Source organism: Rhinoraja longicauda, chromosome 15 (assembly GCF_053455715.1).
Source record: "Rhinoraja longicauda isolate Sanriku21f chromosome 15, sRhiLon1.1, whole genome shotgun sequence".
Lineage (NCBI taxonomy): Eukaryota > Metazoa > Chordata > Chondrichthyes > Rajiformes > Arhynchobatidae > Rhinoraja > Rhinoraja longicauda.
Genome location: NC_135967.1, coordinates 27,403,548 through 27,419,495, shown reverse-complemented (window position 1 = coordinate 27,419,495; position 15,948 = coordinate 27,403,548). Strand labels below are relative to the sequence as shown.

Genomic DNA, 15,948 nt, shown 5'->3' with positions numbered 1-15,948 from the left:
ACCAAATATTAGGCTCAGTTACAGTGCCCCACATTGAAAAACCATTTGCTGGCAATTGTTATTTAGCTGACATGAAGATGACATATAGAAGGGAGTCGTGTCCCATTAGAAACTTATCCCATCTTTCATTAAGCCTGAGGAAAGATGTAGACTGACGAAGGCAACTGTCTATTTTCTTGATGCATACAGTAATAATTGGATAAGCAAGGACACTGGTTTCTTTCATAAGTATGTCCTTGTGGCTGGGCAAAGAAGCAGTGCCTTAATTATTTTGAGAAGGATCTAGAGTTGGATATTTTTGAAGACATTGATTTACTGGATGGCTTACACTCAAGTCAATTATTAGTGTCATCTTTGACAGTTAGGCTGACTAATAAAGCAATGGGAATTTCAGCACAGGATGATGGCGCAAACCAAATTCTAGAATTCATTTTCCATTCCTTTCAGACCACTTAACGTAACCAAAAGAGAAATCAAACTCAAACCTTCCTGGTCTCCATTAACGGGACTTATACAGTAACAGTACTAATAATAAAGCACAGCTAGTTCAAATTTGTAAGGAATTAAATCTGGAATTGGAGGTTAGGGTTTTAGATCCGCATGTGATGATCTCACTCACCTCAAAGGACAGAGGGTTGCAGTGGTAATTGGACTGAACCTGTAAAGTGACAGTTCCCATCATTTCCTTCTGTAATATAAATAGAAGAAATTTACAGAAATGAATAACTCTTAAACCGAGTAGAGAAAACAACCTTCTCCATAATCAGATGCTTGCCTGTTGTGCTTCGGTTGTATTACCAATTTATTAGTTTAGAGATACAGCGTGAAAATAGGCCCTCCGGCCCACCATGTCCGCACCGACCAATGATCACACATACACTAGTTCTATCCTGCACACTAGGGACGATTTACAGAAGCCAACCTACTAACCTGCATGTTTTTGGAATATGGGAGGAAATTGGAGCACCCCAAGAAAAACCCACATGGTCACAGGAAGAACGTGCAAACTCCGCACAGACAGCAAATCCCCCGCCCGTAGTCAGGATCAAACACATGCATTTTCCATGTGTCCAAGCCCAAACATTAGCCTATTTGTAAATCATGCTTGACTAATCTTCTGGAATTTTTTGAGGATGTAACTAGGAAAATTGACAGGGGAGAGCCGGTGGATGTGGTGTACCTCGACTTTCAGAAAGCCTTTGACAAGGTCCCACATAGGAGATTAGTGGGCAAAATTAGAGCACATGGTATTGGGGGTAGAGTACTGACATGGATAGAAAATTGGTTGGCAGACAGAAAGCAAAGAGGGGATAAATGGGTCCCTTTCAGAATGGCAGGCAGTGACTAATGGGATACCGCAAGGCTCGGTGCTGGGACCGCAGCTATTTACAATATACATTAATGACTTGGATGAAGGGATTAAAAGTACCATTAGCAAATTTGCAGATGATACAAAGCTGGGTGGTAGTGTGAACTGTGAGGAAGATGCTATGAGGTTGCAGGGTGACTTGGACAGGTTGTGTGAGTGGGCGGATGCATGGCAGATGCAGTTTAATGTGGTTAAGTGTGAGGTTATCCACTTTGGTGGTAAGAATAGAAAGGCAGATTATTATCTGAATGGTATCAAGTTAGGAAAAGGGGACGTACAACAAGATCTGGGTGTCCTAGTGCATCGGTCACTGAAAGGAAGCATGCAGATACAGCAGGCAGTGAAGAAAGCGAATGGAATGTTGGCCTTCATAACAAGAGGAGTTGAGTATAAGAGCAAAGAGGTCCTTCTGCAGTTGTACAGGGCCCTAGTGAGACCGCACCTGGAGTACTGTGTGCAGTTTTGGTCTCCAAATTTGAGGAAGGATATTCTTGCTATTGAGGGCGTGCAGCGTAGGTTTACTAGGTTAATTCCCGGAATGGCGGGACTGTCATATGTTGAAAGACTGGAGCGACTAGGCTTGTATACACTGGAATTTAGAAGATTGAGAGGGGATCTTATCGAAACATAAAATTATTAAGGGGATGGACACGTTAGAGGCATGTTCCCAATGTTGGAGGAGTCCAGAACCAGGGGCCACAGTTTAAGAATAAGGGGTAGGCCATTTAGAACGGAGATGAGGAAAAACTTTTTCAGTCAGAGAGTTGTAAATCTGTGGAATTCTCTGCCTCAGAAGGCAGTGGAAACCAATTCTCTGAATGCATTCGAGAGAGAGCTTGATAGAGCTCTTAAGGATAGCGGAGTCAGGGGGTATGGGGAGAAGGCAGGAACGGGGTACTGATTGAGAATGATCAGCCATGATCACATTGAATGGTGGTGCTGGCTCGAAGGGCCGAATGGCCTACTGCTGCACCTATTGACTATTGTCTATTCCACTAGTCAGAGCTATAACTTTTGCATTGTCAGTAATTAGTATTAATTCTTTTTAATTTTTGGGGGGAATATGGGCTTCACTGACAAGGTCCGCGTTCATTATCCATCTGTAATTACTCTTGGGTGTTAAGTCACCTTTTCCCATCAGGTGCAGTTCTTCTGGTAAAGATACCACTGAGTTCTGTAGGATGGTATCATTTTGCGTTACAGAGAAAAAAAGTAACCAGCCCCTGAGTTGCTGATTGCTTTGTTGTTATGTGTACTACAAAAACATATACAGTGGGTCCAGGCTTTCTAAAAGGTTAGTCAGGATTGTTCAAATTCAATTCTGCCATAACTGTTAGGCTAAAAAGATAAAATGGAGATTTTCACTCCCCAGTGTTTCATGTGAGGGGTGATGTTTAACGAATTGTTATAAACCGGACTGGACTTTGAAGAGCTCAGTACTCACCAGCACCAACTGCAGTTGTTCCACTGTTTGATTTGCTGCACTTTTGCCATTTATTTCTAGAATCTCATCACCGACATGGAGTGTGCCTGTAAATCCAGAAGCGAAACACGTTTGCAACTTCACCAGGCAATGGAAACAGATTTGATAGTCGAGTAAACCATCGACACTTGGTCTCTCCTGTCACTGCAGGAGACAAAGCAGATTCTAATTTTCACCGAGGTGTGAAGAGGGCACCAGCCGTCACTTCAGTAGATGCAGGATTTTATGCAACCTTTGATTGAACAAGCTCTGCATCTTCCTGCTACTGTGATGGGAGCAGTACTGAAACCCCACTTCACTGGGCAATAGACAATAGGTGCAGGAGGAAGCCATTCGGCCCTTCGAGCCAGCACCGCCATTCAATGTGATCATGGCTGATCATTCTCAATCAGTACCCCGTTCCTGCCTTCTCCCCATACCCCCTGACTCCGCTATCCTTAAGAGCTCTATCTCTTGAATGCATTCAGAGAATTGGCCTCCACTGCCATCTGAGACAGAGAATTCCACAGATTCACAATTCTCTGACTGAAAAGGTTTTTCCTCGTCTCAGTTCTAAATGGCCTACCCTTTATTCTTAAACTGTGGCCCCTTGTTCTGGACTCAACCAACATTGGGAACATGTTTCCAGCCTCTAACGTGTCCAACCCCTTAATAATCCTATACGTTTCGATAAGATCTCCTCTCATCCTTCTAAATTCTTGTGTATACAAGCCTAGTCGCTCCAGTCTTTCAACATATGACAGTCCCGCCATTCTGGGAATTAACCTAGTAAACCTACGCTGCACGCCCTCAATAGCAACAATATCCTTCCTCAAATTTGGAGACCAAAACTGCACACAGTATTCCAGGTGCGGTCTCACTAGGGCCCTGTACAACTGCAGAAGGACCTCTTTGTTCCTATACTCAACTCCTCTTGTTATGAAGGCCAACATTCCATTGGCTTTCTTCACTGCCTGCTGTACCTGCATGCTTCCTTTCAGTGACTGATGCACTAGGACACCCAGATCTCGTACGTCCCCTTTTCCTTCCTTCCTTTCCATCGGCAAGACCAAGTGAAGACTCAGCGACCATTTCGCTGAACACTTCAGCTTGGTATGCCATGGCCTGCTGCATCTCTCAGTTGCTATCTATTTTAACTCCCCCTCCCATTCCCATACTTTCTGTCCTGGGCCTCTTCCATTGCCAGAGTGAGGCCACAGGCAAACTAGAGGAAAAGCACCTCATATTCCTATACTTGGGTAGCTTACAACCCAGTGGTCGAATTATTGAATTCAAGAGCTTTGAATTCTCTAATTTTCTTCATTTACAAAGCACCCCTCCCTCCCCCGCAACCTCCCACTTTCCTGTGCCTCACCTGCGTGCACCCATTTCTTCCCTTTCCCTTCCACCTATATTCCTTTTTCTAGTTTCATAATTTGTATCTCACATCTTTTGTCTTTCCATCTCTGGCATTTGTCCAATCAGCTGCCTATCAAAAACCCCACATTTATGTCCACCTATCACGTCAGGCTTTGCCCTGCCACTCCTCTCTTCCAGTTCTTTCCCTCTTCACCACAATCAGTCTGAAAAAGGGTCCCGACCCAAAACGTCACCTATCCATTTTCCCCAGAATTGCTGCCTGGCCCACTGAGTTACTCCAGCACTTTGTGTCTTGTTTTCACAGGTTGGCTTAGGTTTCCTGTCACTTTTAAAACTGCTGGGCTACATTCAATAGCACGCACAGAGCAAGTCCATCTGTTGGTGGTGAACAGTCCCTTTTCACAATGAATGACGATTGTATCCAGATTTGAGTGAAGCAGATGAGCTGAATTTAAAATTGTTTCAATGATGTACAATTGGCTACGTGCCATTAACATGCCGATTGCAGCATTTAATTATTCATCCAACAAACTTTTGGAAAATACATATTTTCATTAAAAGACTTGCTGTAATCTGGCATTTATGATCTGCACCTTTGTAACATTCATTTTTCTTCCTTCACAATATTGCATACGTTGCAATTCTGCTTATTACAGCATCCAATAGCGAATAGACTGCTCAGGTTATCGTACCTGATAGAACAATATAATTAATCCCAATTCCCTTCTCTGTCCTGTAACCTTGCAGATTTTTTCGGCTCAAGCAATTGTCCATTCCCCTACTGAAGTTAGTATTGAGCCTATTCGTATGAACCTTGCAGAGAGTTGGTTATTGATGTAGTTTCACGGGTAAAATTAATCTTTAAGTGACTTTGCAAGTACATTCAGTCAATAAAGTGAACTATAGAGACCTCAAAGACCTTAACATGGTATAATATTACTTAAAACCATAACTTCAGAGGCGTTTAGTGGTACGATGTAACAATTGTTATTTTGCTTTCCTTGGGTTAGGGAAAAACAACAAGCGCTTTTGTTTCTCACTTGCAGGTGGATATCGGATATCTTCCATATCATGATCCACCACACAGCTAGAACACCCAGAAAAGGGATCTGCTGAAGTTTAGAAGTGTGAGGTGACTACATTCAAACATACAAGACACTTAGGGGTCTTGACAGGTTGGATGCAGAGAGGCAGATTTCTGTTGTGAGACAATCTAGAACTAGGGGTTATTGCACAACAATAAGGACCGCCCATTTAAGACAAAAACAAAGTGAAACTTTTATCTATCAGAGAATTGCGTGTCTTTGGATCTCTCTTCCTCAAAGGGCAACTGAAGTGGAGGCTTACAATAGTTTTAGGTCACAAGTAATGAAATTTGATAAGCAAAATGGGTGAAAGGTTCCTACTGGTGAATGGGAATGTGGAGTTGATGTTATAATTAGAACAGCCATGATCTTGTTCAATGGCCTGCTCCTGTTGCAGTTCACATGTGCATGTTCTGCATGCTCACAGACTTAGCACACGAGGCAGAAAAGTGGAGGACATAAGGAAATAAACATTGAAAGATTTAAATTTTAATCAAGTGTCTCATATAGGACATAAATGAGTACAGTACAAGAACAGACCATTCAGCCCACAATGTCTGTGCTGAACTACACATAACCAATATCCCTCCATTCCCTGCATATCCATATGCCTATCCAAAAGTCTCTTAAATGCTACTAATGTATCTGCATCAACTACCACGCCCTGCCGTTAAAAAAAAAAGCCCCACACATCTCCTCTAAGCATTTTGTGAATAAATCCTCTAAACATTGTCTCTCTCACCATAAAGTCATGCCCTCTAGTATTTGATTCCATCCTGGGAAAAAGATTCTGAAAGGCCCCATCTATGCCTCTCATAGTTGTATATACTTCTCTCAGGTTTCCCTGCATCCTCTGGCATTCCAAAGAAAATAATCCAAGACTGTCCGACCTCTCCCTGGAGCGAATACCCCCTAATCCAGGCACCATTCTGGTAAACCTCCTCTTCACCCTTTCCAAAGCCTCCACATACTTCCTTAATGTGGAGACCAGAATTGCATACAATACTCCAAATGCCGCCCAACCCAAGTCCGATAAAGTTGCATCATGAGTTCCTGACTCTTAATACCCTGACCCATGAAAACAGGCATACCATATGCCTTCTTTACCTATTTGTGTTGCCAATTTCAGGGAGTTATAGACTTGGTCTTTAGGATCAAGCCTTTAATTGTATAATTACATTTTACCTCCCAAAGTGCAACACCTTGCACTTGCTTGGATTAAACTCCATCTGCCATTTCTCCACCCATTTCGGTAGCTGATCTATATCCCATTGCAAACTTTACAGACTTCTTGCAGTCCGTGACTCCAGCAATCATGTCATCTGCAAACTTACTAACCAACCAGTCTACGTTTACATCCAAGTCATTTAGACACGCACGCATGCACGCACACGTGTGCATGGCATGAATATAACCAGAATGAGAGAATGGCAGAATCTTTAAGAAGTTCACACCTTGTCTATGAATCATCCCTCCATGTAGTATCCTTCCAATGACACAGCGCCCCTGGTCATTCAGTTTCAGAGTAATTCCCTGTAGATGCAAAGAGATTACACAGGTATGAATCTGCAAAATCTCATCAAAATGTAGATCTCAAATGTAGAATATAACTTCCAATTCCATTTTCTATCAAATGCATATTAGCTCGAGCTCAAACACAGCACAATTCACCACACTTTACCTATCTTCCATTTACATGTTTCACCACACCAACACACACTCAATACTGCCCTGAGGTTGGGCAGAAATCTCACAACTTGTGATGCACTTCCAGCAAGTCTGCCACATTGTCCATTTGATTGCGGAACATGCCACTTCGGTCTCGCTGCCAAGGTGATGAGGAGCATTAGTTGGGGCAGCTGGACGCTAACTGGAAGGGATGGCAAGTGGCTGCTTGTTTGAACCTACCTGCTGCCATTATTTCCATTTGAAGCTACCTGCTGCCATCATTAACAATGGATTCTGTACCATTATTAGGTTGGGAGGGATACAAATGCACCAAATGTATCCAACTGAGTTGCAGCCAGCACTGATGATAATGAGCTATTTGGCATGTTTCCATATCTAAATTTGTACTGGATTTTTTTGATATATTTTCTTTCTGCTCAGTGGCCAAGTAAATGAATAGTTGCAGAGAGAGGGGGAGTTGTGTGACTGGGTTACAAGAATTACTGTTGTTACACAAGTGAATTCTTTAGTGACATCTGGGAAAGAGACTAAACTGCCTTCTCCCTCCCTCTTCCACTATTAATCCTCTGGGTGAGTTTGTTGCTGATGAATATCAGTTGTGCAGAATTGATGAAGGCTCTGATTGAAGGCTCTATTTTGGTAGTGCCGATGACAAATCATGTTATACATTGTCACGATTTGCCTAATATGTACATTAATACATGTTTGTGTATACCTACTCATGCTTTCAACAATCCTGGCTTTCACCAATCCTGGGCAAAAACCATCACAATTATTTTGAGCCTGAAGAAGGGTCCCAACCTGAAACATTATCCACCATTCCCTCCACAGATGCAGCCACAGAGTTACTCCAACATATTGTGCTTTGCTCAGGATTCTAGCATCCAAAGTTCCTTGTATCTCAATTATTTTGTTGAACTTCTTAACAATTCTATTTACATCAATCCCCTAAGTCATAGCACATTTGATTGAAGATGAACCATAGTTGCAATGATAAGGAAAGGGGTTAAAAGCTATGTCAGTGAAGCATATTTTAGGAACATTTTGAAATTATAGGAATTTAAGGAGGAAATTCCAGAATATCTGCATAAAATTGGAAAGAATCACACTACAGCTGGAAAAACAGATGGAATGGCTAAATTGCAAATCTAAAGGAGACTGCAAAGGTTATGAGGGCAGACTCTGGAAGGAATAATGAGAAGTGCACGATTTAGAAAATAATGAGCTGGGTAGCAGTAATCAACGGAGGTTTCTGAGGAGAAGGATAGTGGAAGAGAATATGAATGTCTTGTTCTGAATGTGTTAGAGTTAACAGCGAGAAATAATTCATTAATATAAAACACCTTGCACAGTCCCACGATCGTGATCTGCAAATAAATATTTTCAGAGGAAGGCAAAAGTTGAACCAGCAATGTTGCAGATGTGTAATTTGGAACTGATGAAGGAATGGGTGTAATTTTTAGCAGCTGGGGAGAGGAGGGAAGTGCTATAGAAAATGATGCTTTAGCACTGAATATAGATAATTACAGTAGCAGATGGGATGTGAATTTGGAAGCTTAGCCCTTGGTCAAACAGGACATTACACATTGTAAGGTGAAGCAGGAAGGAGTTGGGATCTGCTGCAAACCCAGGAATAGATGTTGGGGGTTGAACAGATTGGTTCTGAGGCAAACTGCATGGAGTTTGGAGCATCCTCAATAAACTTAGACACAATCTGAAAGCACAATGAGAGTTTATTTCCCTTCTGTATAAAAGACTGGGTGAGATTTAGAAGCTTTTTTTTTTTGCAGGAGTACAAATATTTTTCATCCCGGAAAGTTGACATACCATGGGTTCATTTGTACTTTTCTGGACCGTAATCATTTGGATTTTCTTTATGTTCTGTGCGTCGTGTTCTTTACTATTACCATTCATGTAAGGGGAAGAGTTGGTACTGCCATTACTGTATACTTCTTGGGCAGCACCAGCACAGGTCAGCATGTAACCCTAAGAATAAGACATAAATAAGTTAGACAAAAACAACAACAAAACCAAGCTATAACATGGCAAAGGTGCCTTGTTTTCTCCCAAAAAGGAAAATTATGAAGTCAAACAGACTAAAGTTAATTACCTATTTTTCCTGGACAAAATCCATTGAAACACAACAGGTTACTTCTTTCTCTAGCATACACTTCCTCTCTCCCAATGTGCCTGGGGCAGTTTTGTTTTGTTCAAGTTGTAACTTGAATGCATCGTTGTATTCGGTTATTGTAAATTTGAATGTTGGCAGACACATGCAAAAGGATGGTGAGTTTATTCGCAGATTAGATGCAGCTAATTCTGATCAATTTGTACTCTGTGCAATGCTTCATATTTACCATGCATCACTGAAAATAACATTGTTCATCATCTTTATTCTGTGGGTCTGTCCTCATTAAGTATGTGTTGTGAAAACCCATTCTTTTTTAACTGCACTTATTGATCTTAAAAGTACTGTAATGGGAAAAAATATTGTCTGAAATCTAAATGAGTTACAAACAATTTTTCAACTTCAAACTGATTTATTATTTTCAAAAATGACTTGCCCTTGACTGGACACTTGAGCCTTGCTGAAACGAGGATGGTTTGGCAACTGATGAGGACATTTTTCAGGTATCCACGATTGAAAGGATGCAATCTGATTTAATTTTATATATGGACTGAGACCAGCCTACATTGGGCAGGTGCAGAGATTCTGGGGAATCACTCCCAGATCTGGAAATCACTCTGATAAAATGAGCAGGCAAAGAGCTGAGATCTTCCCTTTCCTTGTAGATCTTCCCTGTGAGGTAATCTTGATCTCAAAGTCGGGTACAATTTTGAAGCCACTGTCTGCTTAACTCAAATTACAAAAAATAACTACTTCAAGAAACATCAAACTTCAGAAATAAATGTCGAGTATATCAGTAGAAAAACTGTGTATTCATGTGACATTCATCGGTATTCTGCATTACAGCAGCATTAACACATTTATTTTCCATGGTTGGGTACTTCCACTGAAAATGGAATATCATTAACAAGTGAAGCCTTTAGTTTTAATATCAGGTTCATGTGAAAATATTCTAGTATATTCGGCGGGTTGTATAAAACACTGCAGATAGCATGTAGCAAAGCAGCAGTGCTGCCCATTAGAATCAAACGTTCTTTGTAGCTTCACATGCCAGGGATCACCTCACCTTCAGGAAGTATTACACTTTACATTGGTGCAATGTAGATATTCATGAACTTTACTCGAAGAGTAAAAAATTCACATGTTTTTTTGTCAGACTTTCTTTTTCAAATCAGCACGTAATAAAGATTCAGCGAATGACCTGCCAAGGCACTCCAGAGGTACAAGAGTACTGTTACAACTTCCCAAACTCCGCAGACCAACAGCCCATCAACAAATAGTGCGGCCATCAAAATCAGAGCTTCATGCAGATTATTGTTAACATGTTAATTTGACAAGGGTGGCTTGTTACTCTGACCATCTCTGAATGAGAAAAGCCCCAGTACCTAAGTAAAGTTTGATCACAGGCTCTTCAACATTTATTAAATGACCACAATGAGTTTTCAGGTTTAAATTGAATGAAGAGATTTTAGCTTCTTTCACAAATGATTGATTTTTACAAAACCTTATTTTTCTGTCTATTCTTTTTCTTGATACTTGTTGGGATTTGCTTGGGCAGACTTGTTGTGTTGGAGGTAATCCCAAGCTCCATTAGTTTGTGCAAGGGTGGCACAATGACGCAGCTGGTAGAGCTGCTGCCTCACAGCACCAGAGACCCGGGTTCGATCCTGACCTCCAGTGTTGTATGTGTGGAGTTTGCACGTTCTCCCTATGACCGCGAGGGTTTTCTCCAGGTAATCCAGTTTCCTCCTGCATCGCAAAGGAGGGTTTGCAGGTTAATTGCCCTCTGTACATTGCCCCTGGTGTGTAGGGAGTGGATGAGTAAGTGGCATAACATATAACGGGTGTGAACAGGTCATCAATGGTCGTTGTGGACTCGGTTGGCAAAAGGGCCTGTTTTCATGCTGTATCGCTAAACTTAACTAAAAATGTGTTGCAGACTTCATTCATTAGCTGACTACACTGTTACTCACCATCTGCCCCCCCCCCCCCCCCCCCCCAAACCATTCAATTACTCCCAACACCATCCCTGCTAGACTGAAGCCAATTGAAGTATCCAATTGCTCTTTCAGCTGAAATGCCCCAGCTTTTGTCTGAACTGAGATCAGCCCAGTCTTACATTTGTGTTAGATATTTAGCTGTGCATTTCCCCAATAAGCCAGTGGGTACTTAAGAACAATTGGAAAACATTCTACAGTATCTTTACGAGTGGCAATAATTAGATCAAATATGTAGTTGAAGGCCTGTATGTTTCAGTGAATTTTGTTTGTCAGGGAGAAGAGCTTGGTTTCCCTGGGCTTCCTGAGCAGTCTGATTATCAAGCCACCATTGTCAAGTGAGATTCAGATTTCTTCCCCAAATGTTGTGGCCAAGGAACAGTAATATTGTAAGCTGATAAGAATCAAGTTCCATTAGAGGGTAAGAATCTTTTTGATTTGGATTTGGTTTGCTGCCGGTGGTTTACATGACAGTCTGGTAGCCTGCATTAGGAAGGCAATAACGGGCACCCTTAAACTATCCAGACTCTGGGTGTGAAGCACCTGTGCACTATTCAGGCTTCTGTGAAGAAACACCTTAAAATGTGGTTCCAACTAAGGAGTCAAGCCATTCACTCTGTCACCAGTAAGGTCAGCATAAATCCTTCTCATATGACCCATTGTAGGTGACATTCATCAATTCACCACCAAGGTGTACAGAGGATTGCTTCTTCTCCCTCTTTTCCTGAAAGCACCAAGGTTGCCTCCCAATTTCATGCCGGTTCTCATTGTGTAAGCCAGGCAGAACATGCCAGCAGGTAGGTTTTTTTGGGGATGAGTATCTTTAGCTGACTCTATGTAAGAAAATAACTGCAGATGCTGGTACAAATCGAAGGTATTTATTTCACAAAATGCTGGAGTAACCATAGCTGACTCAATGGTTGACTCACTTGGCATAAACCTTTCAGACAGTTTTCAGCAACAAACGGTGAACAGAGACGGGAGTGGAAGCCAGGGCAGTAATTTAAACCTAACTTGCTTCATTGGACATTTTGAAAGTTGTATTGCTCACCCATTTTACATGCTACTCAATTCTACAACTCATCAAAATAGAATGGGAAAAGGGGTAAAATGTGTGGCTGAACTGATCTCATCTTTCACCCTGCTGGTGGGTTAGATTAAAGTTAGCCCCAACCCTTGGATAAATTGCCCCTCGTTTACTTATGGGTGCCAATTTCAATTTCCATGGCCCACCTACTGTTGTCTGGTATTAACTAATTTCAAGGAGCTTGTGAACCTACAAACTCATGGAGCTGAGCAGACAGAACACCAGGCATTGTCAGGTAAACCACTCATGATTTGTGATAAAGTCTTGTGATAAAGTGATGATTTGTGATAAAGTCCTTTGAAATGTAAAAACCTCTTTATTGTGCACTCCATTACTCAGAAAGTGGTTGCTGTTTGAAGCCATTGTATTGTCGATCTTCTCAAATAACTGAAAAGAACCAAAAAAGACGTAATTTATTAAAGAAACATTACTTTGCTGTATTATCGCATGTGTGCTGATCACATCCACACTGACAGTTCAACAGCTGCACTTCCTCTAGCTCTGACATATACTTTGGTATTGGCCAGTTGGCCAGCACCTACAATGGGGTGCCGCGCAGCAATAAACTCCATGGAACCTTGCGTACAATTAAACCTGGCCTTATTGCTGCAGCCTACTCGCCAACAGTCTGTCTCGTCCTGTTCTTCTTTTGTTGTTGTTAGTCTGTTGTTCAATGTATGTTTTAGTGTATCTTTAGTTTTGTATTATGTGGGGGGGGCTGCGGGAAACTTTTTTCAATCTCTTTCCTCGACGGAGATGCGACTTTATCCATATCATATCTCCGTCCGCACTGCGGCCTAACATCGTGGAGCTGGCGGTCCCTTTGCTGGAGATCAACTTCGGGAGCTCCAACTGCGGGAGTCTGCAGACTTAACATCGTGAAACTCGCGATCCCTTTGTCAGGGATCGACTTCGGGAGCTCCAACCACAGGAGCCAACGGACGTAACCTTGTGGAGCTTGAGTTCTCCTGGTTAGGGATCGACTTCTGGAGCTCCAACTGCAAGAGCTTCGACCACCCCAATGCAGGAGCTTTGATCGCCCCGATGCGGGAGCTTTGATCGCCGGCTGCAGGAGCTTCGATCGCCCTGACTGCGGATGGTTCGACCGTCCCGGCCATGGGAGAAAAGAAGATAATGTGTTATTGCCTTCCATCACAGTGTGCTGTGGTGGATGTTTATGTTAATTTTTATGTAGTTGAGTGTCTTGTTGCTTTTTTGATATGACTGTATAGCAAATTAAATTCCTTGTATGTTGTTACATACTTAGCTAATAAATTAATTACAATTACAAATTACAAAAGAAAAGATCTATAACATACCAATACACTGACACCGAAAATACTAATCTTTAAAATGAGGGTTGAAGTTTTCCCCACATGCTAAATGTGGATCCAGTGTGTTGTTGCTGTGATTCAGTTACAAAGAAAGCAACGCTCATGCAATAGTTTAAAGTAGTCACTGGTGTGGTAGTTTCCTGCAAGCACCAGTATGTGGTTTCCTCACAGCTGTGACTTTCAGTGGCCATCTATGATGATGTTAAGATGACGCATTTTACTTCTGCTTTGGATGCCATTTGTTATTGCATTTCTGACACTTGGAAATATGTAGATTCACAACCTCATGACGTGCAAAATGTTCAAAGATGCCCCTTTACCAGGCATGGAAGAGAACTTACATTTATTCCCGATATTCCTGCTGTTTTCACAGTAATGCCCATTGAGAAATCTAATCCAGATTGGGGCAGATGGAGGAAAGGGTCAGCAAATAGGACTGGAGTAGGCAGTGGGGACTGGTCTGCAAGAAAGTTGGGATCAGATACGAGGCTGGGTGGGGGAGAGAGCATCTAGTCGTTCATCTCAACCCCAAGTCCCAGGAGTTGGGAGTGAGAATTGGGGTGTAGGTGTTGGAGCTGTGCTGTTGGTGGGGAAAGAGGGGAGCAGCTTTGGATGAAGCAAATCCAGCTTTGTAACATGAATTTCTATGTTTCCATATAATGTAGAAATAGGCCATTCAATCTTTGTCTATGCTGGATCACTAAGCAATCCATTACCGGAATAATTTACCCAGGGACCTATTCTCCCAACAGTCCCATCGACTCCCTCATGAATCTGCCATCCACCTATACTAAGATCATTTATGGTGCAGTAGTTCTTGGGGTAAACTACATAGTCATAGGTAGAATATTGAAACTACACAGACATCACAAGAGGTCAGGGTTGAACTCAAGACTACTACAGCAATTATACAGTATCTCTATTGGCTGCACCACAGTGCCACCCTACAGACCATAACATTCCCATGAATGTCCAACAGTGGGTGCCCCTGAGACAACTTGAAATCATCTTCCCTGCAGTGCTCCAATGGGACATTGCATGCAGCATGAATTCATCGCAAGCAAGGTTGAAATATCTGGTTGAATTTCCAGAGTAACAGAAATCAGCCTGGAGATGGACATCACTAAATTTCCCTCTGAGAGAAACTGATTTTTAATCATGTAAAGCTGAAAAATAATGTTACATGATCAGAGATCTAAGCAACAAAGTGTTGTCCAATGACTTATCAGTAAAGGTGAATCCTGGGAGGGGTGACAAAGCTAATTACTGGTTTTGGACATAATTTCCTCCAGCAGATGAATTTGAAATGCAGTATAAAGATTTAGACACACACATGCACGCACATGAATAGGATAGTGGGAATCTGGAATCATATTTGTCATACGTCAGTTGAAATTTTCAAGATAGCCCTATAAACGTACCCGGTCAGGTATCAAGGGATATGATATAAAGTTGAGGTACAGTAGTGAGGTACAGTATGACAGAATGTGATTTAATGAATCAATGCCTTTAAAAGAGAGAGAAAATATATTGTTGGACGAGGAATAAAACATATGGAATAATCGTGGCATTTTGGTTCCTATAAAAGAAATAACGAATAGCTAATAGAAAGCACCCTCTCTATTATTATACCTTCTGTTTGATGTTGATATTCCTTGATGTGGGTGTTGTGATATATGATAAAAAGGCTTGCTACGATGATATTTAAAAGGTGGTATTAGTACAGTTAAATAAAACAAATATCACCCTATCATACCCATGGTTTAAATAGTCAAAAACAGTTTCAACGTTCCAATTTTGTCATTTCAGCTGAGGACCAGAAGCTGAAGGTTAGTTTATGGTATAATATTATTAATTGCAACTCTGTAGTAGTTACCCCACATGGATATGACTGCATTGCAAAATAAGCTGGGCTGGGATTCTCAATTGAAACCTGGTTTAAAGATTTACTGCAGTATTAAATGGTAATCTAACACGTCAGCACTCTGCAGAATGCAGGAAGCAAAACTCTGCTTCAACATACAGAGTCCACAGGGCACTTAATTGATATTAATGGACACACACAGAGGCTATTTACCAGAAATAATTAATAGTGTAAATCCCAGGTCCATGATCTCAAATAATCCTCGGTTACTCATGCTTGTCCCAGCTCCTTGAACAGGTAAATGGATGAAAATGCTCAATATTAGTAATGGTAACCTTAACCATGAGTAAATTGACAACCCAGCTTTCCTCCCCCTATGGACATTGAATGAGGCAAAGATGGTTCTTGTCCTGAATATTCATTCTTTTCTCATTATGCTTATTTGAATGAGAAATCAAATGACTACGAGTGACCAAAGAGATCCAAGAGAAGGCAAGAAATTGAAAAATTGCTAAAGATGACTCCAAACTTCTGGGAACTTTCTCTTTTATTA

The 15,948-nt window shown here is 41.5% G+C and overlaps 1 protein-coding gene across 2 annotated transcripts in view; it reads right to left on the bottom strand.

Annotated features, from left to right (window-relative positions):
* Nucleotides 1-15,948, bottom strand: part of mpp1 (MAGUK p55 scaffold protein 1) — a 57,747-nt gene that overhangs the window by 13,877 nt on the left and 27,922 nt on the right. For both annotated transcript variants that reach the window (XM_078411955.1, XM_078411956.1), the window contains exons 2-5: nucleotides 8,813-8,971; nucleotides 6,751-6,829; nucleotides 2,814-2,899; nucleotides 620-688 (exon numbers count right to left, since the gene is read on the bottom strand). In XM_078411955.1, coding sequence (XP_078268081.1) covers nucleotides 620-688; nucleotides 2,814-2,899; nucleotides 6,751-6,829; nucleotides 8,813-8,971 — 393 coding nt within the window. The remainder of the gene's footprint in view (nucleotides 1-619; nucleotides 689-2,813; nucleotides 2,900-6,750; nucleotides 6,830-8,812; nucleotides 8,972-15,948) is intronic.